The sequence below is a fragment of the Protobothrops mucrosquamatus genome, unplaced genomic scaffold (genome assembly GCF_001527695.2).
Source record: "Protobothrops mucrosquamatus isolate PMUCROS unplaced genomic scaffold, P.Mucros_1.0 scaffold1628, whole genome shotgun sequence".
Taxonomy (NCBI): domain Eukaryota; kingdom Metazoa; phylum Chordata; class Lepidosauria; order Squamata; family Viperidae; genus Protobothrops; species Protobothrops mucrosquamatus.
This window is the reverse complement of record NW_015387787.1, coordinates 52,289-77,337: the sequence shown is the minus strand read 5'-3', so window position 1 is coordinate 77,337 and position 25,049 is coordinate 52,289. Positions and strand designations below refer to the sequence as shown.

At 44.2% G+C, this 25,049-nt stretch overlaps 1 protein-coding gene across 1 annotated transcript; it reads left to right on the top strand.

Moving 5' to 3' along the window:
• Positions 1 to 5,226: 5,226 nt before the first annotated feature.
• Positions 5,227 to 23,513, top strand: MBD6 (methyl-CpG binding domain protein 6). The gene is made up of 11 exons (XM_015822615.2): positions 5,227 to 5,339; positions 5,435 to 5,537; positions 6,738 to 6,903; positions 8,102 to 9,355; positions 11,907 to 12,454; positions 13,052 to 13,193; positions 14,340 to 14,521; positions 19,866 to 20,357; positions 22,828 to 22,877; positions 22,986 to 23,061; positions 23,439 to 23,513. The coding sequence occupies exons 1-11, from the start codon at positions 5,227 to 5,229 to the stop codon at positions 23,511 to 23,513; spliced, it is 3,201 nt and encodes a 1,066-aa protein (XP_015678101.2).
• The last annotated feature ends 1,536 nt before the right edge of the window (positions 23,514 to 25,049 follow it).

The window sequence follows — 25,049 nt, the reverse complement described above, 5'->3', positions numbered from 1 at the left end:
TAGAATCCTTTTCTTCAGATTACAGAACCGCTGTGGCTGTTCCCATCCAAGCATCAACTATTATCTTTAGGGGGAAAAATAGAAACTAGATAGCACCTTTGATCTTCTTCAGTAGGAATTTGCTTATCAGGTAGGATAGCTCCTTGGTAATTGTTAAAAGGTTTAAAAGCTACACTCCCTTCCTATGCAAAATCCCAATTTGTTCTCATTATTTTGGATGGCAAGAGATTCTAGTGCAAGGGATTAACTTGCAGGAATCCAGGCAGTAATAATTAATGGTACAATATTACATTTTCCGCCAGGCTTATTTGTCTTATGATTTTTATTTTATTTTATTTATTTTGGTGCATTTAAGAACATGCTGCCCTCCCCTCCAGATATTTTGGACTACAGTTCCCAGAATTACATGCAATTATTATGTGGCTAGGGGAGCTGAAATTGAGAACAACTGGAGGGCTCCAGGTACAATATTCCCCTCCCCCCTCCCCAAAAAAGTAGGTTGGATTCTACAATATTACCAATTGTTCAAAATACACAGTATGTGTTTGTTGAAAATAGCTAGATTAGGTAAACACACCTTGCAGAACATAAACAGTGCTAGCCTTGTTTAAAGTTAATCAGAGTGCAGTTATACAATCAGAGAGTAGTCTAATCTTTTTGCTGCGTACGTTTGATTACAGGTAGTCCTCGACTTATGAGTACAATTGAGCCCAGAATTTTATTGCTAAGTGAGACAGATGTTAAATGAGTTTTGCCCCATTTTATGACTTTTCTTGCCACACTTGTTAAGTAAATCACTGCCATTGTTAAGTGAGTAATACGGTTGTTAAGTGAATCTGGCTTCCCTATTGACTTTGCTTGTTAGAAGGTCACAAAAGATAATCACATGACCCCAGGACATTGCAACTGTCATAAATATGTGTCAGTTGCCAAGTGTCTGAATTTTGATCAGGTGACCATGGGGATACTGCAATGGTTGTAAGTGTGAAAAATGGACTGTCACTTTCTTCAGTGCTGTTGTAATTTTGAATGGTCATTAAATGAACTGTTATAAGCTTGAGGACTACCTATATCCTGATGGAGGATAGCTATCCTGCATTATAAGATCCTGAGCATGTTGCCAACTTCCATTACACTGTGGCAATAATTTCTGATCTTTTATCCTCTGCAGTGGGTCAGCATAGTTTTCTATACTGCTTTATAAAATTCCCTCCAAAGAATCAAATGCTTTGAATATATCCAAAAAATATATGCCCAAGACGTAACATTTTAAAATATATACTTAGTATAAAATATATGTTTAAAACCTATATATTGTTGATTTCTTTGATACAGAACCAGAACTACCTGTCCTAGACTTTAGTCAGTGACAATACAAGGCCTGGGCACTTTAACTTGGATGCGGAACTGTCCTTACCTCATTGTTGCATTGACAGCCGCTTAGATGTACGTATTAAGTTTCACTCAGGGCAGCAACTAGTATGACAGGGCCCCGTCTCAGGAATAGTACTGTCTTTAAGGATGATAAGATTAGCATCCTTCCGATTTCTCCCTGTGGTTTATAGTAATTTTTTAAATGTAAAAAATATAGATGTATGATATAGGTGTAAGATGAACCCCACATATGGTTTCAAAAAAAGAGCATTTTTTTTCTATTGCTTCAACATTGCTTTCAGATGTTTCCTCAAAAAGAAAAAGACCTAAGCACAAAAAATAGTCTACATTCACCTGCTCTGAAATAAGAAATCTACTTTTATACTGCTTTAGCCCAGTCTACCTTTAGTTCTGTCAGTGAGTAAATGGGAGGGGCCAATCAATGTGTCAGCAGGTCTATTAACCATTCCTAGTATTTTTCCTCTGGATTTCTGAGTTCTTTAGGTATATTTTAATCAATTTATGTGTGGTAAGAGGAACTGCCAACTTTTTAATGGCTGATCCTGTCTTACACTTTTTACATTCACCTGATCTGTAGAATTAATACAGATTATCTTCTTTTCTCTTCTGTTTTCTGCCTGCCAGGCTACTGTTAAAGGCACTAAGAATAGAGCAGTTCAAGCTGTGACCTGGTTCATAGCATATTAAGAGTATATTAACTATATACATGTGACCCATTTGGTTTTGGCTTAATTGTGGTCAATGTAACCATGATTAAAGAAATATTGGTTTAACACAATACATGAAATTAATCTGTTTTTCCCCCATTAGTAATTAATTCTAATTGGGCTATCATTTTCAGTCAGTTTTTATGACTGCAGTGAAGAGAAATATAATATGTTGTATCCCTATTGTTTAATCCTTGGCTAGCCTGATGAGTGTAGATTTTTCAGCGAATGTGAGATTCAGTTTAGACCAGAGATGTCAAACTTGCGACGTCACATGACGTTATGCAACGTATCGGGACGGTTTTGCCATTGCCAGCAATGGGGTGGGCGCGGTTTCAGGATGATGCGTCCAGCCCTCAGGCTGGCAGTTTGATACCCCTGGTTTAGACTAAGCTAGAAAGCGGGAGACTCTGAGTTCAAGTCCTGCCTTAGCCATAAAAGCCAGCAAGGTGACTTTGGGCTGGTCATTCTTTCTCATCCCAAGCTACAGGGTTGTTGTTGTGGGGAAAATAGGAGGAAGATGTATTGGATATGTTCGCAGCCTTGAGTTATTTGTGAAAATAATAAAGGAGGGATAGAAAAAATAAATAATGTTCAGAATTCTAAATAAGCATTTCTTCTAATCATTTTAGGTGACAAAGTTTTACCTTTGGCCAATCAGCCAAAGAGCTTTCCAAAAATAAATGCTTAGTTGTCTGTATAGGCTAACAGGTTTGTGTATGTGGAGATGGGCCACTAGCCCACAGGCATTTTGTGGGCTACTAACAAATGAATGTATTTGTAAAGCTCCAGTCCATTACTCATACTCTCTGAATTTTTCATCCCTAAGCTTCAGCCAGCATCAACATGTTTCTATAGAAGCTTTTTTTCTTTGTGGCATGGGAGAAACCAATATCTTGTCTACATCTTTGTATCTGCCTAGAAATGCCACTCTTATGAATAAGAAAAATTAGCATATGATTTAGATGTGCAGCCAAAGCAATTGGCTATTGGTTCGCTTTTATGCCAGTCATTATAAGTCATGCACTTAGGGAGGAGTATTCCAGATTAATAGAGATGATTTCAGGATTTTGCATGCAACATGGAATGGGCTGGATTGAAAATCTTTCCTCTGATTGGTTAAATGTTTATTTGCTAGGAGGAATATAGGAAGTTATTTTACATTAAATCAAGCCATTGGTCCAACTAACCAAGTACAGTATTGTATTATCAACATGGACTAGTAGTGTTTTGCCAATATTTTAGGCAAGATTTTTTCTGTCTGAACATGCCAGAGGTTGAACCTGGATTCTCCTGCATGTCTACTTAAGAGAATCTGCAGTGATGTAGTAGTCTAGTCCAAGAACTGGAGGTAACCTGGTGGTTCCCTCAAGATGCTTAGGGCTATAATGCCCAGAATCACTGATTTTGGTCATGTTAACTGGTTGTGTGGTATATACAGGAACTGTTACCCAAAATATCTGTGTATTCCAAGTTGACTGTCTCTTAAGGATTTACTTTTGTGCAGATTATGCTCAGAAAGCGTGATCCAATGGTGTGCAATATGTATCATATGCATCAATACATGCAGGTCAGTTTCCCAAGGGTTGCCACGGCCTTATATGTTAAGCTCTGTCCTGCTGTTACATTAAAGTTGGCAAATACTCAATTTTTTTTCTTTAAACTGGGATTTTAATCCTCCATAATAATTGGGAATCTAATGGTAGGCCTTGTTTTCCTTGGGCGTCTATCTACCACTTCCTTGTACCACACCAAATAGTAAAAGGTGATTCATTTTAAAGTAACAAGAACTTTTACTAACTCAGACTGGAATAGTAACACATTAGAATGGTGTCCTAACATTAGCCAAAAAAAGAAGTATTTGACCCAGATATTTTTCTATCCAAAAAATGGCAGAGAATCTTATCTCCCCTCTTTTTCCTCACTTGTGTAGTCTCAACCTCATGTTCTCCTTCCTTTCCAGGCGTAGGCTAGTGTGGCTACTGAGTGGCGTGAGCTTGCTGGACAGGTCACCATCTGGATTCTCAGACAAGAGGCCACTGGACTGACCATGAGTGCCTCAAGGGAACCCACCCAGTCTTAACATCGCCTGCCGCGAGGTTTGCAGCCATGAGCAGGTAGGAACCATCTGCATAGCAGAGCTGGATTAAAGGATCAGCCAGCTGTTTGCTGTTTTGTGGCTCTCTCCTGATTTTGTTTAGTAGGGCAGAGCTGCCCACTCAATTGGGGGAGGAGAGGGCGAGGGGGCTTGGATAATGCAGATCTGTTTACTCTCACTCCCTTCAGATCTTCTGCTGGTTTAAGTCATGTCTTACTAGTGTCCTAGTTCATGCAGTGCCACTTTTCTGTCTCCCTCTTTTATTCTCTCCAGCTACCATTCATGGCCTGCTTGCTGTCTTTCTTTTGAATGACCCCCAACCTTTGTGCCTCTCCTCATAATCTTAGAATAGAATCCTATGAGTTAGCTCTTCTATGACTGTACCACTTTGGACTGTATAAATTAATAGGGAGTTATATTGGGAGTTGTTATTATCCTTTTTTTAAAAAAAAATCCATTGTAAAAGAAAACAGGACTTCCACTTACCTGGAATCTGAGGTGGTGTAGTCCCCCAAGTGTGATTCTGTTGGTTTGTGTAGCTTGGCCTGAAGCCATTCTGTTGCTGGCTCAGCTAATAATAACTCTTACCCATGACACAAAGCCTCTCGCAGTCCTAGAGCTAATCTCACCTTTCCCAGATAGGAAAGGCTCAGTGGCAGGCTGTTTATTCTGCCAAAGGGTTTACCTGGGGAGTTGGGAGATTTAGAGGTAGGGACCCAGTTTCAGATGCCAGGCTTTTGAGCAAGGCTGAAATCTTATGTTTTGTTTGTAAAGGTAGTGAATGCCTTAAGCAGATGCCTTAAACTCCTCAATGCTGTCAGGCCTGTAAAAGTAGGCCTCATCCTTCTCAACTTAGGATATCCTGAGCTCTTGGAGCTAAGGACACACATCTCTTATGTTTTCATCCCCACTAATACTAGCTAGGATCCTCTCCTACTGCTGCTCTCAATGCTCTTTGACCACTGTGATGCCTGCCATCCTAACAACCTCGGGTTCTTCCAGGTGCCCAAGCGCTGAGGGAGCACAATGAATGGCGGCGATGATTGCTCTGGTGTGGATCGAGGTGGGCGCTCGGCAGTCACACCTGTGCCTGTGGGCTGGCAGCGCAGGGTGGAAGAGGGCAGAGTGTGCTATATCAGGTACAGCATGCCCCCAACCAATATATTTCCTTCTCCTCTGTTCTCCACTGCTGCTTTTGTGCTAATCTGGCCTGTCTCTCTTTTCTTTCTCCTAGCCCTAGTGGGACAAGCTTGGCTTCACTGGAGCAGACTCGTGCATATCTGCTGGCGGACGGCACTTGCAAGTGTGGACTGGAGTGTCCCCTCAACGTGCACAAGGTAGAGGACTTAAAAGAGAAACTGATTAGTATCTGATGTTGAGAGAGATTCTGGGGTAGAATTTTTTTTATTTGCCCGCGTGGAAACAAACTCAAGTAAAAGAAACTAATAACACCTTAACAAGAAAGGTAGGAAACTCTTAACAGCAAATCAGTGGGTCCTGCTAGGTTTTCTAGCTGGCTGATTAGAACTTTCTAGTTTCAGCCAGGTGTCTTTCTCAGTCTATGTGCAGGTGGCAGGAATGGAGCCTGGGAACATTTACATGCAAAGCATGTGCTTTATCACTGGGACATATTTCTTGCTAGTCAGGTGATAGATCAACTAAGAACATGATTTACCACCTTAGCGTTCCAGCTTCTGTTGGCTAGGCTGGTTTGGTATATATAGAAACTGAATTATGGCACATCTGGAGGACATTGTATGTGCTTTGGGAGGTCTTGTTATTCTCAGCAGGCCTGACATAGACTCCTTCACTCATTATATACTTGTTTTGGCAATTCAAGTCTGTGGGAGAGGCTCTTTTAAAGTACACACACACACACACACACACACACCACTCTAAGTCTCTTATAGCTGGCCAAAAAAGTCTGAGTCTTCCAGGTGGTGGAATAGAGTTTTTGAACAATTACAGTACATTTACATCCCCCTTCTTTCTAAGAGCAATCAAAACGCACTCTTCCATTTATCTTTTAACTGTCGATTTTAATCTCCTTTCTTTAATGGTTCATTTTATGCTGTGTTATTTAATTACAGTTAGCTACCATAAGTACAAACTTGTATAGAAAGGCAAAATGCTTTGGTTTGTGGTCCTGCACACTCTTAAACCCATGGGAGGCAACTTCTTCCAGGCCAAGTATCATACTTGGTCTTCAGGTAGCTTGCTGTGGCTTGCACTCAAAAAAGTAAAGGTTGAAGCCTAGACAATACTCAGTTGGGTTACATTTCATTCAGATTAAAATTAAACACAAGTTTAATTGATCATACATGTATTATCAGGGGCTGGAGATTGTGCTCCTCCACTTAAATCCCCCTGGAATCAGTGGAATGTCCTGCTGAAAAACTCACGAGGTTTCTGATATTCAGCTACAGTCCTGATTCCAACTAGAACCAAAAGAATGGGCAAATTCCTGCCGTAGCACCTTTTGTCAGCTGAGGGAAGGGCAGATGTTCAGTCATTAAACCTTTCCCCATTATGGTTAGGTTTTCAACTTCGACCCTGCAGCAATGGTGATTGGGAGTGAAGGCAGCAAGGGAGATCAAGACATGACCAAGCTCTGCAATCACCGGCGGAAAATAGTAGCAATGGCGACACTTTATCGCAGCATGGAGAGCCATGGACCGCTGGGCCTGCCACACCTGGGGCCAGGTAACTGTGTTGTTTGATGAATGCCCTGATTTGTTTTCTTGTTTGTACATCTCTTCTTCAGCTGTTCTTTGTCCCAGCGCTTCTCGTCTGGCCTCTTGCTTGGGGCGAGCAAGAGTCTGAGTAAGAATTCTGGATTAGCCTTCTAAACAGAAGCCATAGCAAGATCTTATTTATTTATAAAATTTATTTCTCGCCCATCTCATATCCAGCGATTCTGGGCGGCTTACAATAATCTTATTTATTTACTATGGCAGTGTAGATAGCTGTCCATCTTGCAACTGTGGTTCTGGGTGGCAAGCCTAGGATTAAAAGCAACAAGCAACAAAAATAAAAATAAATAACAATGATAGAAACACTGATAGAAATAATTCCACAATAATGGCATAATGACACGATTGTAAAAAGTATGTCTTAAAACTGGGAACAGATATGTATCTGAAGATGTGAAATGTGGTTAAGATTGGTTTTTTCTATCTTACTGCCAAGGTGGAAGAACTTGGAAGTTTGATTTTTAAATTACTTTTTTTATATATACCTACTATCTAATCATCATGATGTAAAAAAGATGTTGAGACTCTAGAAAGAGTACAGAGAAGAGCAACAAAGATGATTAGGGGACTGGAGGCTAAAGCATATAAGGAACGGTTGCTGAAATTGGGTATGTCTAATTTAACGAAGAGAAGGACGAGGGGGGACATGATACCAGTGTTCCAATATCTCAGGGGCTGCCACAAAGAAGAGGGAGTCAAGCTATTTTCCAAGGCGCCTGAAGGCAGGACAAGAAGCAACGGATGGAAACTAATCAAGGAGAGAAGCAACCTAGAACTAAGGAGAAACTTCCTGACAGTTAGAAAATTAACCAGTGGAACAACCTGCCTCCAGAAGTTGTGAATGCTCCAACACTGGAAGTTTTCAAGAAGAGACTGGACAGCCATTTGTCCGAAATGGTATAGGGTTTCCTGCCTGAGCAGGGGGTTGGACTAGATGACCTCCAAGGTCCCTTCCAACATTATTATTATTATTATTATTATTATTATTATTATTATTATTATTATTATTATTATTACTACTACTACTACTACTACTACTACTACTACTACTACTACTACTACTACTACTACTACTACTACTATAAATTGGGGCTTTCTGTTTGTCCTTTCTTTTGGAGAATAATAATCACCTTTTCCTCTATTTACAGGGGCTGGAATGACTCTGCCATCTCACCCGGCCATGCCAGGGCCCAGCACTTGCCTGCAGCAGACTCTTTCCAGCAAAGCTCCAACCAGCTTGCCCAAGGGGCCGGATCTCTCCTTGCAATGTCCCTCTGATCGTTATGGCAGTGCCTGGTCCAGTCCAAGCTCTTCCTTTCCCCGCCATCACAATGCTCTCTTTGGGGATGTCTTCCCAGGTCGCCTGCCGGCCACTGTCAATGGCAGCGCCCGCCCGACTTTCCCGTCTGAGCTGAACGCTGCCGGGGGTTCTTTCCTGCCCAGCAAGACCTCCGCAGATACATCACCCCGGCCCTATTCATCCAGCAGTTTCCTCTTCCCCCTGCTGGATGAGGTGGGGTCTGGTCAAGAGGGCAGCCCCTGGAGTGGTCGTTTCATCCCTCATGGGTCGCAGGCGAGTGCTGCCGGCTCGCCTGCCCCCACCAGCTTCTCCTCCGTTTCCTCGTCAGCAGGCAGCGCTGAGCCTTCTCCCCAGCGGTCCCGGCACTCCTCTGCCTCCTCCGAGCAGGGCCCCTCTGGACACCGCCTGGCTCCCAGGCCCTCCAGCTTGGACCCAATACCTCCGACCAACGCCTTAACCAACCAAAGCAGCAATAACCTGCCCTCAGTGCCCTTAGGAGCTGTTCCGGAAAGCAAAGGACCGCCTGGCCTGCTGCTCCTTCCTCCACAGGGCCCAGGCTCTTTCCCAGCCAGCAGTCTGTTGAGTGCAGCCGCCAAGGCCCAGCTGGTCGGCAGGGGGCGTCCTGACGAGCTGGCTGCCAGCACTTTACCCAACCGCTTGCTGCTGTCAGTGGTGGGCGGGCGGACACCTCGGCGGCAACGTCGCTCCCCCACTGTCCTGCGCCTGCTCAAGGATTCCCACGCAGGACAGACAGGGGTCACCCATCCTGAGGAGACACTGACCCGACACCCCTGGCCTCGGGACCAGCCCCCCGTAGGAGAGGCCAAGAATGGACCCCCAAGCTCAGCCACCCCGGTACAGCCGCTGGCCTCTCTGCTCAGTCTACTGGCTCCTCCCGGGAGTTCACCTGCGCCAGGCCTGCCGCCACTTCTCCAGGCCCCTGCTGGCGACAGCCCCAATTCTTTGCCCCCCTTCCAGGACTTCAACAGCCAACTCCTCAGCCTCTTTGGTCAGCTGGCCTCCACGTCTTCCGAACAGATCTCAGGGAGTTACCTGCAGCCAAAACCTCCCACCTCCCCGCTTGCATCCCAAGGACCCCCAGGTAGGTTTGTACATAGAGGTGGAGGTGGCTTTCATCATGTTTGGTCCTTCCCCAGACTGGGAGCTGCAGCTGAGTGACAGTCCTCTGAGGGGCCTGGAGAGTTTACTTCTTTCTTCTCTTCAAGGGGAAAAAAAAAGTCAGGGAATTGCCAGCCCCATGGCAGTCATGCCTCCTGATTGTCTTGCCTCCCTTTTCTGGGCCAGGAAAGCAGATCTTATCTCTGCTGAACCAAAAGGCCATGGCCCAGCTGGGTTGCCATCTGATCCTTTCTGATCATGCAACGTTCAGCCTATGCAATCCTGAATTTATAATTAAGGCTTGTCATCAGTTACAGATTCTGGTTAAAGCTTGGGCAAAAGGGCTATGTATTAAATGGTGGGGACTGAATAATCAGAGGTGCCCTTTAATCGGGCATTTGAACGCAGGCCTTTGTTTTATGTAATGTTACGCAGACGGAAATAGCTATAGGAGACGGTTAGTGGTATACCCCATTCTGTGAAAGTTTACTCAAACCAGCCTTTGTTGTGGTACGTGTGGCTTACACCTTGGCGTGGTTTAATCCTTGCCCTTTGCAGTTAGATAAATTGCTGCTTCTTACTGCCAGACTAGATGTGCCGGTTAAATTGTTTATCTTCCCTTCTGTGAAACTTTACAGATTGAGGAATGGAGGAGTAGCAGCGGCGAGGAGAAGCTTAGTCTTGCCATTGACATAATGCCATTACAACTACTATATTCCCCTCTACCTTCCATCATGGGAACTGGTGTAGGAGATGCATTCCCCCCCCCTTTCTGAGCAGTGGCATTCACAGTAGGGAAGAGTTAGAAAAGGAAAACAACATTAAGGAAAAGAAGCTCTCCAATGCTGCCCTGATAACACATATAACTATCTATATCAGTGGTTCTCAACCTATGGGTTGGGACCCCATTTGGGGTCGATCGACCATTTCACGGGGGTCGCCAAGCAAGGCTGTCCGCCATTTTTTTGTCCGCCATTTTTCCCCCTTTTCCGGCGGGTGCCTTACCTCCCTTGGGCTGGGCCAGCTGGTGGTCGGCCTGCTCCGTCTCTGCCGCTTGCCAGCTACGCCTCGGCCGGCGCAGGGGGCGGAACCACACATGCGCGGTGCTCCCGGGCAGGGAAAGCCCTCGACTTACGACCGGTTGGGTAGTCCTCGACTTACGACCGGTTTCATCCTCGACTTATGACCGGTTGGGGGTCGTGGCATTAAAAAGGTTGAGAACCACTGATCTATATAAATAAAAATGTAAATGTTCGTTTGTTCAAAATCTTAAATCTCCGAAAGTTCTTCACCGATTGCTTTGAAATTTTGACGCAACGTTGCATTCGAATACGTGCGTGTTTTTATATACCTACTATTATATAGATGTCACACCTGTGACAGGTAAAAACATGCTTTTTTTGAAAAACAGCGCCACCTGTTGGACATAAAAGCAACACACGCTAACCAGACTGAGCCACAGCAACGCGTGGCCAGGTACAGCTAGTATTATAATATAAAACAAACATTAATTGGATTCATGTGTTCAGTTTTGGTTTAATTAAGGCTTGCTGAATAAACCACGGTCAAGTGGGCTTATACTTTATGCTAACCCCAAAACAATGCTTTTACGAATCAGTGCTGAGAACCAATCCTGTCAACCCAAAGTATTTTTGTTGTTGTTAAGTCATGTCTGACTCCTCACGACCCATGGACCATAGCACGCCAGGCCCCCTGTCCTCTATTATCCCCCAGAGGTAGCTCAAATCCATGTCCGCTATGTCAATGACTTTGTAAACCACTTAGAGGGGGGCTGTAAAGCACTGTGAAGCGGTATATACGTCTCAGTGCTATTGCTACTTAACCATCTCACCCTCTTCCTTTTGCCTTCGATCTTTCCCAACCTCAGGTTCTTTTCCAATGAAAGCAAAGCCTATGATGGCTTAGTTAGTACAATCCGGCCCTTGGATTATGTGAAGTCTAAATATCTCCTCCTAATACCTATAGATGAAACTGCTACTGATGGCTGGCTTAGAAGCTGATGCCTCTTCAGAGGAGAAGCAGACAAGACCGAATGATTGGCTGATAGTGCCTCAGTGGTGATCTGTCTGGTCACAGAAGATTTCACTGGTCTCCGAATGAAATTGTTAGAATTATTCAAGCACAATTCCTAACTCTTGAGGTTGAAGGGTTGAAAGGATAAAACTCCTAAGCCTTTAGCAATTGAACAGCCTATTGGGGAGTTGCACCATGATGAATTTTCCCCTCTGGGTATCCCTTAAAATATACAGGAACACTGGCCCCCGAAAAAAAGTGGCTTGCAAGCCTACACTCTTACTATACACTCTGAATAGTGTAAGGAATTACGTGGAGTAAGTGTCTGAGTGTGAATTGCTGAGAGTTTGGCTACAGATGACACCGGGCATCTGCTCTGGCCTGGAGGCTTCACAAAGGGCATCTCCAAAGTGCAGTGCATTCTGGGAACAAGCATTCCCTTGAGGCAGGGGATGTGGCCATTCCTGTGATTGGTGATGCCTTTGTTTTCTTTCCCGCAGGTGCTGCTGCCTCAGCTTCACTCATGACTCCCAGAGGCCTTCCCACCCCCAGCCCTGTTACTCTCACCACCGGCACAGTGGAAGGTGGGGGTGTGGGCTGCCCGCTGCCCACAGGCACCGATCCATTCCCCTTCCTGGCACAGGAACAAGCACTGCCGTTTGGGAATGCTCTACCTCCTGGGCTGCTCCCCCTGGGCTCCTTCCCCTTCTCACTGACCCTGGGCCCAGAGACACCACTTCCCCCTCTTAACCTGCAGGAGGAGCCAGACGGACAGCCCTTGTTGCCTCTGGTGCTGCCCAGCCTGGATTTGCTACAACAGCCAAGTGGGCTCCTGGCATCACTGCTGGCACTGCCAGAGGCAGCTTGTGAAGGGCAGAGGGAAGCAGCAACCACGGAGCCATTGTTGGAGCCCTTTGCCAGCTTGCCCGAAAGTCTGCAGCCCCTGCTCTTCCCAGCACTTTCCACCCCTTCAGCTGTCCTAGCTTTAAACTCGGCACTGTTGGCAACCGGCCTGGGCCCTTCTGACACAGGACCGAGCCCCACACAGGTAAGAAAGGTTGAGCCAGAGGTCAGTTGCTTTTAGAAGGGTTTCATCTCACTTGAGATGTGGTAGGATTGGATGGAAAGCGTATCTAGTGGACCACCCCTCAGTCTTCCCCTTTATGAAGGATCTTGTGGGATTGGTCACAGATTGAAGGCTATCTTAGGAACGTGTAAGGTTGGGAAGAATGTAGTTGCTGTTAGCCGAGTTTTCACAAGATATATGCGGCTACTATAGGGATAATACTAATCTGTTGACTTCATCTATTAAGAAAGTGTGATTCCAAGGAGACCTTGCCTTAGAGTAGGGGTCTTCAAACTTGGCCCGTGCCTGGCTGAGGAATTCTGGGAGTTGAAGTCCACAAGTCATAAAAAGGCCAAGTTTGAAGAGCCCTGCCTTAGAGTTATAAACTAGTTGTTAGACAATGAGAAAACCAATATTTAAAGAGCTCTGTACCTGCTTTAAATGATAGAAACCCGGTTTAGGGTTAAACGAGGTGGCTGAACCTGAGCAACAGCTTTGAGTTCGCTCCTGAAGTCATCTGAGGGGCTTGTCCTGATGGCTCTGCTTTTGTCTCAGACCTTTCCTGTCTTTCCATCCCAGACTGGCCTGGCTAGCACTCCTGTGGCACCTACCTCCACTAACAACGCACCGACAACTACTGAGGGTACCCCTAGTGCCTCTGGGCGGCTGAATCCCCTATTGCCCCAGCTTGTCAACCCGCTGCTGAGTACCACACTTCTGGGTGAGTTAATAGTCATCTTGTTCGATGCCAAGCTCCTGGGAAGGTAAAGATAATTAAAGCCCAAATGACTGACCCTAAGCAGAAAGAGACTGTCCCCCCCTCCAGCAGATATCCTGTTGTTCTAATGCAGGGGTCTTCAAACTTGGCCCTTTTAATACTTGTGGTCTTCAACTCTCTGGCTGAGGAATTCTGGGAGTTGAAGTCCACAAGTCATAAAAGGGCCAAGTTTGAAGACCCGTGTTCTAATGTTTTGCTCTTAGCTTTCTCCAAGCTGATTCTTCCTGGCAGGAGATAATTGGAGCTATGCAGTAGTCTTCACTTATCAACCACAAGTGAGACCAACAGCACTATTGTAACCGGCTTAGGATCTCATTTCCTCTTTGGTTGTTAAGTGATTTCCCAGTCATTACGTGAGGCATCATGTGACCATGACTTGTGATTTTACTTCTGTGGTCTTCATTAACTCTGCTTGCGAGAACCTGCTTGTGAAGCAAGCAAATGGCAATCATGTGACCACTGAACACTGCAGTGGTCATACATGTACACGACTGAAGAGCCCAAATCACGTGACCGTGGGTTGCTACAATAGTCATAAATATGAGGATTGGTCACAACCACAAACTGGTTTTCTTTACACCATAACTTTGAACTGTCATTAAATGAGGCATCAGTAAGCAAGGACTGCCTATAGTTTACCACCTCTGGAGAGCTGCAGTTTGGGCAAAGGTCTTCCCCACTGTGGACATACCAACAATTTGCTTCTCCCTATCCAGCCCCTGTTGGCATTCCTCTGCTGATACGATTGGGTGGAGAGGGAATAGAGCTATATTTACTGGCTGTAACTTCTACCTGTGCAGGAATTGTTGTAAAGGGATGATTCTTCAATTCAGCTTGCTTTAATCCATTACAAACAAAAGCAGTTGCATGCACCTAGATGCCTCTTTCAGATGCCTTCGGAACTTGCAAAAATTGGATAGCAGATAAAATCCTCCTGACCTTCCAGCAGTTCACTATACGTTTGGAGGGGAGAGAAGAAATGTAGAAAAGCTTACTGCTAGTACCCACAGAAGTATTTGGGATTGGTGCTGATGATAGCTGTATGCCAGCAGCAGAGTTAATGTCCTCCTCGCTTTTGTCCATGTGAAGGTGATCTTCCATCACTGAACCCAGCCTCAGGCCCCTCGTTGATTGGGAGCCCTCTTCTCCATGCCCAGCAGCCTCTTCTGCCACCCAGTCTACAAGGGCCTCTCGGAATCCAGTTTTTCCAAGGACAGCTGCCCTTACTAGCAGGCTCCAACCCCCTGGCCTGCCTCCTCCAGACCTTACAGGTAAGCCGCGTGGCGCTATCAGCTCAGGGTAGATGGATGAGCAACGTTTAGCTCTTCTCTCACGCAGAAAATCCATACTTGGGATAAAAGAGCATGTTTCATTCGTAGATGTGTAACTCATAATAATGCATTTGCCAATTCTGCATGGATTAAGTTCGAAGCAAAAAAAAAAAAAGAAAAGTGTTGATATCCGTAAGGACAATATATGGCAGTTTAGAGGACTTCACTAAAACTATTGATTCCATTGCCAGCTTAGTGGTTGATTCCCTGGGGCTGATGGTACTTGGGGATTTTAACCTTCTCCTGGATGGTATTGAATCTGGGACAGCTAAGGAGCTGAGGGCAACCCAATCGTCCAAAGAACCAGAGGTCACACATTAAATCTGTTTTTTGTCCTTGGGGTAGCTGTGATATGATCTAAGATAGAGTACATTACACCAGTCCTTTGCCATGGTTAGATCACTCTTTGATTGTTATTTTGGTGAGCCTGTGCAATGTTCCCCTCCCACTACAAGAAAGTATGACCTATTAGGCTGTCTACACCAGGCACCTGATGAACCTGAAGGAGTTTCAGAGGACACTTGAGGTTTTTCCTGAGGGTCCGGCAGGTCATATTGTTGGAGACCTCTGTTTATGCCTGGAATGGCCAGGTCATGAGGGCCCTGCACCAGGTCGCTCTATGCAGCCTCTCGCTGCACTTAGGAGCTGTGATGGCGCAGGGGTTAGAATGCAGTATTGCAGGCTAATTCTGCTGATTGCCAGGAGGTTTTTTTTTTTTTTTAATTGAAAATTTTATAACATTTTACAATATAAATCCCTCCCTCAAACCCACCCTTCCGTCCCCCTCCCCCCCCACTTCCCAGAGCCAATCACAGGAATAATAATGAAATAATCATACTCTAAATAATCTTAAACAACTATAAAAATATTAAATCTATAATCTCCTTTAACTCTATCTGAAAACTGCTAAAATGACAAATCTATAACCTCCTTTAACTCTCTTTTCAACAGATATATAATTAATAAACACAATAATAATATCATATTAATAGTTAAAATTAAAAATAAGTACTTTAAAATTCAATTAAGATTCACTTAAACACAATGATATTAATATCATTTTAAGAAATAAAAAATAAAACTAAATCATTTAAGCAACATTAACATTCTGGACTTCACTAAAAAAAACCAAAAAAAAACCACCACTCTTTTAGACCCATATCCAGTTAATAAACACACTAATAATAACAACATCATACTAACAATTAAAAATAATAATAAGTAAACTGTTATAACATTTAAACAACAATAATGGTCTATAATCTACTCTATTATTAATATAATAAATTGCTCCCTAAACAAAATCAATCAAAGAAGAGAAAAACCTTATTCATTCTTCTTGCAGTTAGATTAAAAAGCAGAAAAAATAAATAAATAAATTAAAAAATTCTTATTTCCAAAATTAATATCTCAATTCCTACGTCCAGATTTTTAAGTACTCTCTTTATCATTTAAGCAATAATAACATTCTAAACTTCACTAAAAAAACCCACTCTTTTAGACCCATATCCAGTTATTAAACACACTAATAATAACATCATACTAACATTTAAAAATAATAATAAGTAAACTGTTATAAACAACAATAATAGTCTAAAATTCATAATCTACTCTATTATTAACATAATAAATTGCTCCCTAAACAAAATCAAAGAAAAGAAAAGAAAAGAAAAAAAAACATCCTTCCACAGCCTTATTCATTCTTCTTGCAGTTAGATTAAAAAACAAAAATTTTTTTTTTTCTTATTTCCAAAATTAATATCTCAATTCATACGTCCACATTTTTAACTACTCTCTTTCTTGCATCTATAAGCTGCACGGGTCATTCTTTAAGTTTTCTGATCGTCTCTAACTTGTTTAATTTCATCTTGATCTTGTGATTTTGTCGCACTTGATAATAGTATAACGCCTTCAACCGCTTAATCTTCATAAGTTCCTTCCTTCCTGGTATCTTGTCGGACAAAAGGGCAAAATCTTTTCTTCTTCTAAATACTTTGAGTGGTATTTTCTGCTTATAAAAAAGCTGAATGATTCCATTACGAATTGATTTTCTAGAAGAGTAGATAACAACATCTCTTGGAAGATTTTTCTGTCTTGCAACCCGTAAATTAATTCTATAATTTTTTTCCATTTCTCTCATAATATCTTTGGGCTGACAATTCAGAACCATAACCAAATCTGCTGCATCCTCTTCCTCCGATTTCTCTCGAGGATTTTCTCTTATTATCAAAGCATGTTCCAGTTCTCTATATTGTGGCATAACGACCTCATTTTGAATTAAGTCCACTTTTTCCTCCATTTCCAGTTCAAATTCCAAACTTTCAGCATATTCCTCTACTTCCTCCTCCCCTCCATCAACACATTCTTCATGACATGCCAAGCCTTGAAGGGCAAACAATAAATCTTTTCTCATCTCTGCATTTTTCTCTTCAAATTTCTTATCAATAATTTTCTCCATATCCATTTTAATCTGTCTTACATTGTCTTTCAATACATCCTGTATCTCTTTCAATATAAATACTAAAGTTAGGGGGGGAGGCGGAGGCATATCAAGTTTTGGTTGCTGTGATGTTAAAACAGCTGCAGAGGAGATCGTGCTTTTCTGAGAAGCAAAAAATCCCACACGTTTAGAGGCCATTTTACTTTTCTCTTTCATAAAATCTTATAAAAATCTTAAAAGAAAAAATCTAACAGTCTTATAAGAACCTCAAACAACAATGGAGGAGTAGTAGTTGCCCAAACAATCCAAAGTAGCTAAGTCTGTTACAATAAAATAGTCCAAGAGAAAGTTTCCAAAAAGTGAAAATCTCCTGTATTTCCAGAAAATGAAAGTCTCATAAGTTTCAATCAAACGGAAGGAAACACCCTTCCGCAGCCATATTCCTTCTTCTTCAAATTAGAATAAATATAAAGAAGATTCCAGAGTTAAAGTCCCGTTTCAAACAGTTTTCAAAAAAATCCTGTTAGGCTCTGTCTGCATATTAGATTCTACTCACAGTCATTAGTTTCCTAAAGCAGCAGAGATTAGATGCGCGTCTGGCTTCGTTCTATTGAACGAAGGAGCCCGAAGCACGGAGAAGTCCCCGACTCTGGGGGAGCTCACCCAGCCCTCACAGCTGGAAAAATGCGAAGGCTAAGGAGCTCTACCCCTATCGGGGAAGCTCGCCCCCTCCCCTTTGCCCGGGGAGGGGGATTGAGCCGCGGAACAGCTGTTCCTGCGGCTCTAGCGTGTCCTCGGGGCAGGCAGCCTCGGAGGGAAGCTGCCATCGGCGCCGCGATCCAACCGGAAGTGCTGATTGCCAGGAGTTTGATTCTGACCGGCTCAAGGTTGACTCAGCCTTCCATCCTTCCGAGGTCGGTAAAATGAGGACCCAGATTGTTGGGGGGGGGCTGGCCATAGGCTGACTCTGTAAACCGCTTAGAGAGGGCTGTAAAGCACTGTGAAGCGGTATAGAAGTCCAAGTGCTATTGCTATTGCTAATCCCATGGAGGAAGAATGGGGAGGAGCTAGGTTTTCCAAGAAACTCCAAAAGATGAAATGTCAGAAGAGAAGCCTGGAGAACCCTTGGAGGAAAACAACCAAGTGAACCAGCTGAGCATCATAAGAACCCATTTTAGGGATTAAATTGTTGTGTTAAGAGTGGTGACATTTAATTATTTCTGCGGTTTTATTGCATCGGTTGTTTGCCAACCAGCTATCCTTTTTAGAGTGATTCCTTCCTCAAAATCTTCTCAAATCATGAGCTTGTTTTAAGTCTACAACAGACAGATAATATTCAGAAGTGACTCAGACACTTCTTAATTTACTGAAATATAAATAGAAAGAGGAGGTACTACATAATCAGGCTGGCAAAATTCTGATCTGACACTGACAGATGTTGGGTATTATTGTATTTCCCTCAACAGATGTCGGGTACGGTTGTATTTCCCTCAAAAATTTAAAATATCCTATGGCTGTAAGAAATAGAAATAGGGTGGCCAGTTCCTTCTGATTTTGGTTAAATGAGGAAAGTTGAATCTAAAAACTTTGATTTGTAGACTGCTACAAGACTTTATGTTCTCACTTCACCTGTTTATTCAAGGACACCGAGAGAGATCATTTGTTGGTTTGGAGTCAGGTGTCATCAGTATGCAGGTGATACTTAGATGTATTTATCAATTCCTGACTGACCAACCGGTGCTGTCAAAGTCTTGTCCAGTGGGCAGATATCAGTGTGAACAAATTGTTGTATGCACCCTAGCAGAAGAAGCAGAAATTTCTGACCCCCCCAACCCTCCTGTCTTTTCGTAAGGGTCTAAATGTCTTTAGACCCTTACGAAAAGACAGGAGGGTTGTGCCGGTCGGCTTGGGACCCCCCCCCCGTGAAGGATCAGCACAATGGAGGTGGTTGATCAATAACAGATCCCGCCTCCCCCACCCTACTCTGCCCCCCCTCCCCATGGGAATTTGATTTTAAGATTTGATTTTAACATTTTAGTTTTAACTAAGATGTAACTGAAAGCCACCTAGAGTTATCCTATGGTAAAATGGGCAGCCAGTAAATTTTATAAATAAATAAATAATAAATAAAATCAATTTCTTCCAGAACTTTCAGTTCAGGGTGGTACCCCAAGGGTAAGCAAAACCTGAAATCAAGATGGGTATATTTCTTTGAACCCACCTAGGTTTCATTGATAATTCCAGGTTGGCATCCTCATCAACAGTCAAGTCATGAATGAGGGCAGACCTAGCATTCAAAAGCAACAGGCAGAACCCAGGGCCACTAAGGCTTCGGTTAACTGGTTGAATAAATATTAAAGTGAGGCCAATAGCTGTTTTAAAGGGGAACAATGCAGTGAGGCAGCGGAATCTCCTTATTCCTCTACTGGGGCCTATCCCTTCCCAGTTGGGATTCAGTTTTCCTAGTCTAAACAACCAACGTCTTCTCAAAGACGTTCCAATGTACTGCTTAGTTTATGTGTGAACTAACTAGACATTCTTTGTCCAGACCTCAGTCCAATATATTGTTTCTCTGAAAGGTTAAAAGATGAGAAAGGACCAGAGAAAGGACCAGGGTAAGCCAATTGAGCATGATATTGATGGTCTTGAGGAAGAAAGTCCTGAGAAGTTGAATATTTAACGGCAGTGTAAACATTCAAATATCCATCTACTTGGCAAAGTGTAAATTCAGAATGGCTTTGGGAGAACCAACCTCTGAATGCTGTAGAGAAGATAAAATGATCTCATGAAGGTTTCTCTCTCTCTCTCTCCCTCCCTCTCTTTCTCTCTCTCTGTGCTTGCCAGCTAAGCCCCGGCTTCAGTATCCCAGAAAAACTGGTGCTACCCGGTGAACCTCCAGCTTCAGTCTTGTCCAGCGTGCTCCCTGTGCCAGAGACTGAGCCAAGCCACCAGGCTATCTTGCCCCCTTGCACGGACACTGCCCTCACAAGTGCCTTAGAGACTCCCAGAGCCCTTGAGCCAACCCGGCAAGGAGAACAGGAGGCCCCTGCAGGGCAAGAGGCCTGTGGTTCCCACTCTCCCCACAAGCGGCTCAGATGTAGCCCAGAAGAACTGAACGGGGACTCTGCCAGCAGCTTTCCGCGAGGGTCATTCCGGGGCAGCAAGACTGGACGGCGTGGGGGTGGGCGGGGCGGCCGGGGCAGGCGGCACTTCAATGGCCAACTTCCTGAGTTGGGCGCAGGACATTTGTCGCATCCCACCTGGCGTTGCAACGGAGAAATGGTGGCTAGCAGTGCAGAAACCCAAGCAGGTCCATTTGCTGTTCAGGAGATAAAGGTATGTAGAAGTGCTTAAATGGTCCTCTCCAACTTGCTACCCTTCAGGTGTTTGGAGACTGCGTCCCCTAGAATTGCCAGTCAACTGGCTGAATTCCGGGGGTTGTAATCTCAGTATAACTGAAGGGTACCAGGTTGGGGAAGGCTTAGATCAGTGATGGCGAACCTTTTAGAGACCGAGTGCCCAAAACCGCCCCGCCCCATCGCTCCACCCCGCCTGCTCCACCCCCGCCCTGCCCCCGCCCCACCTGTTGGACCACCCACCACCTCCACGGCCCACTGCAGATCGCTCAGGCGGCCCTGCAGTGCCATGGTGGCCACGCCCTCCACCCGCGCTCCGCATCATCTGCCTGCAAGGGGGCGCAAGGGTGGAGTCTTGTCCCTGCTGCCCAGCTGCCATGTGCTTGACTGCACTGCTCCATACCCAGGGGCGACTCTCCGGGGGGTCTGCTGATGGGGCCGCGGGGGGACGCAGGGCTGGGGCGATGGCACGTGTGCCCACAGAGAGGGCTCTGAGTGCCGCCTCTGGCACATCTGCCATAGGTTCACCACCACTGGCTTAGATGGAACAAGGAAGGACTTCAAGGAAATTGTAGGGAAATTATTTTACTTCAGTTGTCCAGACACCCCAAAAGGAAAAAGCTTGCTTTCTGGGGGTACTTTCTTATTGACATCTCCACTGAACCCCAAAGTGCTGGACCAGGATGGACCTTTCACCTAGTCCACAAAGCAGTTATATTGGTCTGTTCTTTAGGTGAAAGATAATTCCACTTTGAGCCCACACTGGATCCCACACTGGCCACAATTGGGATTAGTATTTCCATTGCTAAGCAAGGCAGTTGTTAAGAGAGTCATGTTCAATTTTACATGGTTGGGGTTTTTTTTTGCCACAGTTGTTAAGCAAATCACTGCAGTTGATTCAGCAAATCTAGCTTCCCCCATTGACTGCTTGTTGGAAGTTAGCTGGCCAGGTCTGCAACTGTTGCAAATGCACGCCCGTTTGCCAAGCACACCAATTTTGTTCACATGACCCTGGGGATGCTCTGACAATGTCTAAGGACCACTTGTGAATCATTGTTTTCAGTGCTGTTGTAACTTTGGCCACTAAATGAATGGTTATAAGTTGAGCACTGGCTGTATACCATAAGTGCTCTTTTTACATCAGCCCAGATCCGTTTAAGATTCCCAGCAAAGAACAGTTTTTCCATAGTCCTCCAGAAAGTGCTTCATGGTGTATCTTTGGTTTTTTTCTTGCATTGGACAAATAGCCATATGATTTCATGGTACCAATTAGGTTCATACATTATGCTAAGCCATGGTTTTCTTAATCATTATTCATTAAATAATACAGTTAGCAAGAGTCATATATAATAAATAACAAGGCTAAATTTTTTGTTTGCAAATCAAAATTGCTTGCGTTTTATGTCACTCTAAGCAGGGGTGGGGAACCATGGCTCTTTTATGACTTATGGACTTCAACTCCCAAAACTCTTGAGTTAGCCATGCTGGCTCAGGAATTCTGGGAGTTAGTCCACAAGTCAGAAAAGGACCATGGTTCCCCACCCCCTGCTCTAAAAAGCACAGATTGCCCCCCCGATCTTCGCAGCACTTTCTACCTCTCCAGCTGTCTTAGTTTTAAAGTCAACACTGTTGGAAACCAGCCTGGGCTCTTCTGACACAAGGCTGACTCCACACTATATGGAGGTCAAATGAGGCTTTGCTTTTAGAAATTGAAAGCTGCAATTTTTCATCTCAGTGAGACAAAGACAGGTTGGGGAAAAAGGCATTTAATGCACCAGTCTCCCCTAATAAAAGGATCTTGTGGGATTTGGTCAAAGGCTGAAGCCTGTTTGAGGAACTTGTAGGACTGGGAAGATTGTAGATGCAAGTAGCAGAGGACTTGCAGGACATAACCTGCTTCTAGTGGGATAAGACTGATATTATGGCTTAGTGTGATGTGTGAACCCAAACATTGTTTTGTTTCCTTTGATTGCTCCTTCTTCAGAGGACTTTGGTTTTAAAGTAAAAGACTATTCTAAAGCTTACTCAGGAAGAATTTTGGACTCTTCAAACTATGGGGGAGGTATGTATGTGTTGCTGTTTCAATAACTTGCCCTCATTCTAACAATATTAAATATAAACCCGTGCATGTAGAAAACAGGAGAACCGCGTAGCGATGTGCCAGACTATCTAATATTGCCCATTTTACACGAGGGAGCATTTAAGTATGGGTGTCTCTGCACACTTTCACATTTTCCCACTTGGCCTTCACGCTGAAACGAAAAAGGTTTAGGAAAGGTTTACTATGTACGTAAGTTGAACGGATACGCTGATCCTTGTAGAATGGTTGTGAAACCATGGGTTGCCAATCAAGCAAATTGTGTGGAGGGTTTTATCACTAGTTCTGGAGTACTTTTGGGAAGCTGACATCTTCAGAACTGATAATACCCTTTAACCATTTCTTTCTCCAGGGCCCTCCAGGTAGGCGACCAGCCCGACGTGGTCGAAGGAGGAAAAGCAGGTGAGAATCAGTGCCTAGAAGGGATGGGATTCATAGAGGGAACAGAATTCAAAGCAAGCCTAGGATATCTCAGAAGTTATTTATTAGTCCACTGTTTTCTCTTTGCAGTGGTGTCCGGCCCAGTGCCCGACCTGAAACTACACGGATTCGGGGTCCTAGCATTGATCCAGGGTCCAGCCCATTGGTAATTTTTTTTCCTCATAGGTGGGTGGATGATAATGTGAAATAAACCAAGCCAGTATTTCTTGGGGAGGGGATTCCCCTAAGGTTTGACATACGGTATTGGTGTGTTTTGCCTCTTTTTAAATTGACGTAAGGGGCTCCTTCGTGGCTTATACTAGTTTCTACTTCAGTATGGAGGAAAAAAATGCCAGCTTTTTGGCAATTGTGACTGCAGAGAGCCATTTACAAGGACTGCAGAAAGGATGCTCAAGGGTTACAGTATATTATGTGCTCCTGAGGATGTCCCTCTTTGCAAAAGAAGGAATAAGGAGGGGTACTGTGATCCCAACTTGGGAATAGTGCCTTAACTTTGTCTTTCCTTACCTTTCCCCCTTGTAGGTTGACTACACTGTTGCTCGACGGCCTCGGCCTGGCCGACCTGTGAAAAACAGGAGGAGGAAATTGGCCACATAACACTGCCTGAACCGAGGGGGCTCCACCACTGTCCATTCTTAAGCAAAGAGAGCTTGGGACATCTGTGTCTCCCCATCCATGACCCCCTTCCATCTCTGGGGCCCAGCCTGTGGATGTGGCCCAGGGGAGGAGAGGAAATACCAACAAGAGGATCGGTTGTTGCTGATGGTTCTGAGCATCATGACCATGAATGTGTTTTAGCTTCACCACTTGCCTGGGTCCCGAATCTTTTACCGGAGGGATCTCTAAAAGCACACAGTGCAGCTCTGGTCTCAGCATTTTTTGGAGAGGGGTTGCTGTCGGGAGGAGGCTAAGGGGGGAGGGAAGAGGGCCATGCCCATAGCACTTCTTGAAGCCATGTTTGTAATGTTCCTCTTGGTGGCGCAGGAGGCCCTCCTGCCCTTGATTTTGTGTCTTCCCCACCCCTGGTGAGATTCCCCTACGGTTGGGTCCCCAAACCTCAGCAAGGAGTAGCAAGGGCTGGGTCCTCCTGGAGGGGGACAGCACCGCCCTTTCACTTCCCACCTTACCTCAGACCTGGGTGCATCGCACGCAGGTGAGAACCGGCTCAGGGTTTTAGTACAAGAATCAGTCACTTCTCTCTGCCTTGCCAAACATAACACACATGCGCTCTCTCTCACACACGCAGGCAAGCTCAGTCCTGATCCCAGTGGCCAAGGTACAAAGCAATAAGGAAAATAAGCCACGCTAGACCAAGGAAACATCCTTCTTTCAGTTTTCCAGAAGTTTCTTCCCTCCCAACTGCCTCTATTTATATGCTACTCAAAGAGAGCGACAATATGCCAGACCCTGAGTGGCAACTTAGCCTGTTCTGTTCTCCTCCTCAAGTCCAATTGGAACTCTGGGACTGTAAGTGCACCCTCCTTCCCTACACAAAAAATACTCCTACTTTTAACTATATATTATTTCCTTGTATTTTCCTTAAAAAAAAAATCCTTAAAAGAACACTCAGGTCACAGCGTATTGGGGTGGGGTGGAGAGTTAAAAAGGTTTTGTGCTCAAAAATACACTTGGCCCATCTTTGCCAGAGCAAGCTCCATTTTACCCTGCTCCTCTCCTCATTCATTCCCCAAACACATACACTACAATCCTCATCTCTAAATGACCAAATCACTTCATACCACCACTCTTCTCCCATCCCACGTCTGGTTGCAACTCTTGACACATTATGCAAAAGCACTGTGTAGATACTGTACAGTTGTGCTGTGTCTCCCCTTCCCTCCCATGCACTTCAACCAACCAACTTCGGCCTTTCTTTTGTATAAAGGGGAAAAAAAAGGAATGGGGGTGTGGAAAAACTATTTTTCCTTTTTTGAGCTTAAATTTTGTTTTGTAAAAATAAAAATACACAATTGTGAATTGTAGCTTTTCTATGGGAGCGACTTTTAATTTAACAGATGAAAATATTTTGAAGCTTAGATTGAAGTTACTGTTTATTTGTTTATTTTTTGGGGGGGTGTTTTGTATCAAGTATTAAAATATGTATTTAAAACAGCTGGATGCGATTGTTTTTGA

Bases quoted from the DNA above. Each gene is read 5' to 3' on its own strand.
- MBD6 (XM_015822615.2), top strand. From the start codon at position 5,227: ATGAATGGCGGCGATGATTGCTCTGGTGTGGATCGAGGTGGGCGCTCG. The intron at 6,904-8,101 runs GTAACTGTGTTG...CTCTATTTACAG, and splicing joins CCTGCCACACCTGGGGCCAG to GGGCTGGAATGACTCTGCCA. The intron at 13,194-14,339 runs GTGAGTTAATAG...GTCCATGTGAAG, and splicing joins GCTGAGTACCACACTTCTGG to GTGATCTTCCATCACTGAAC.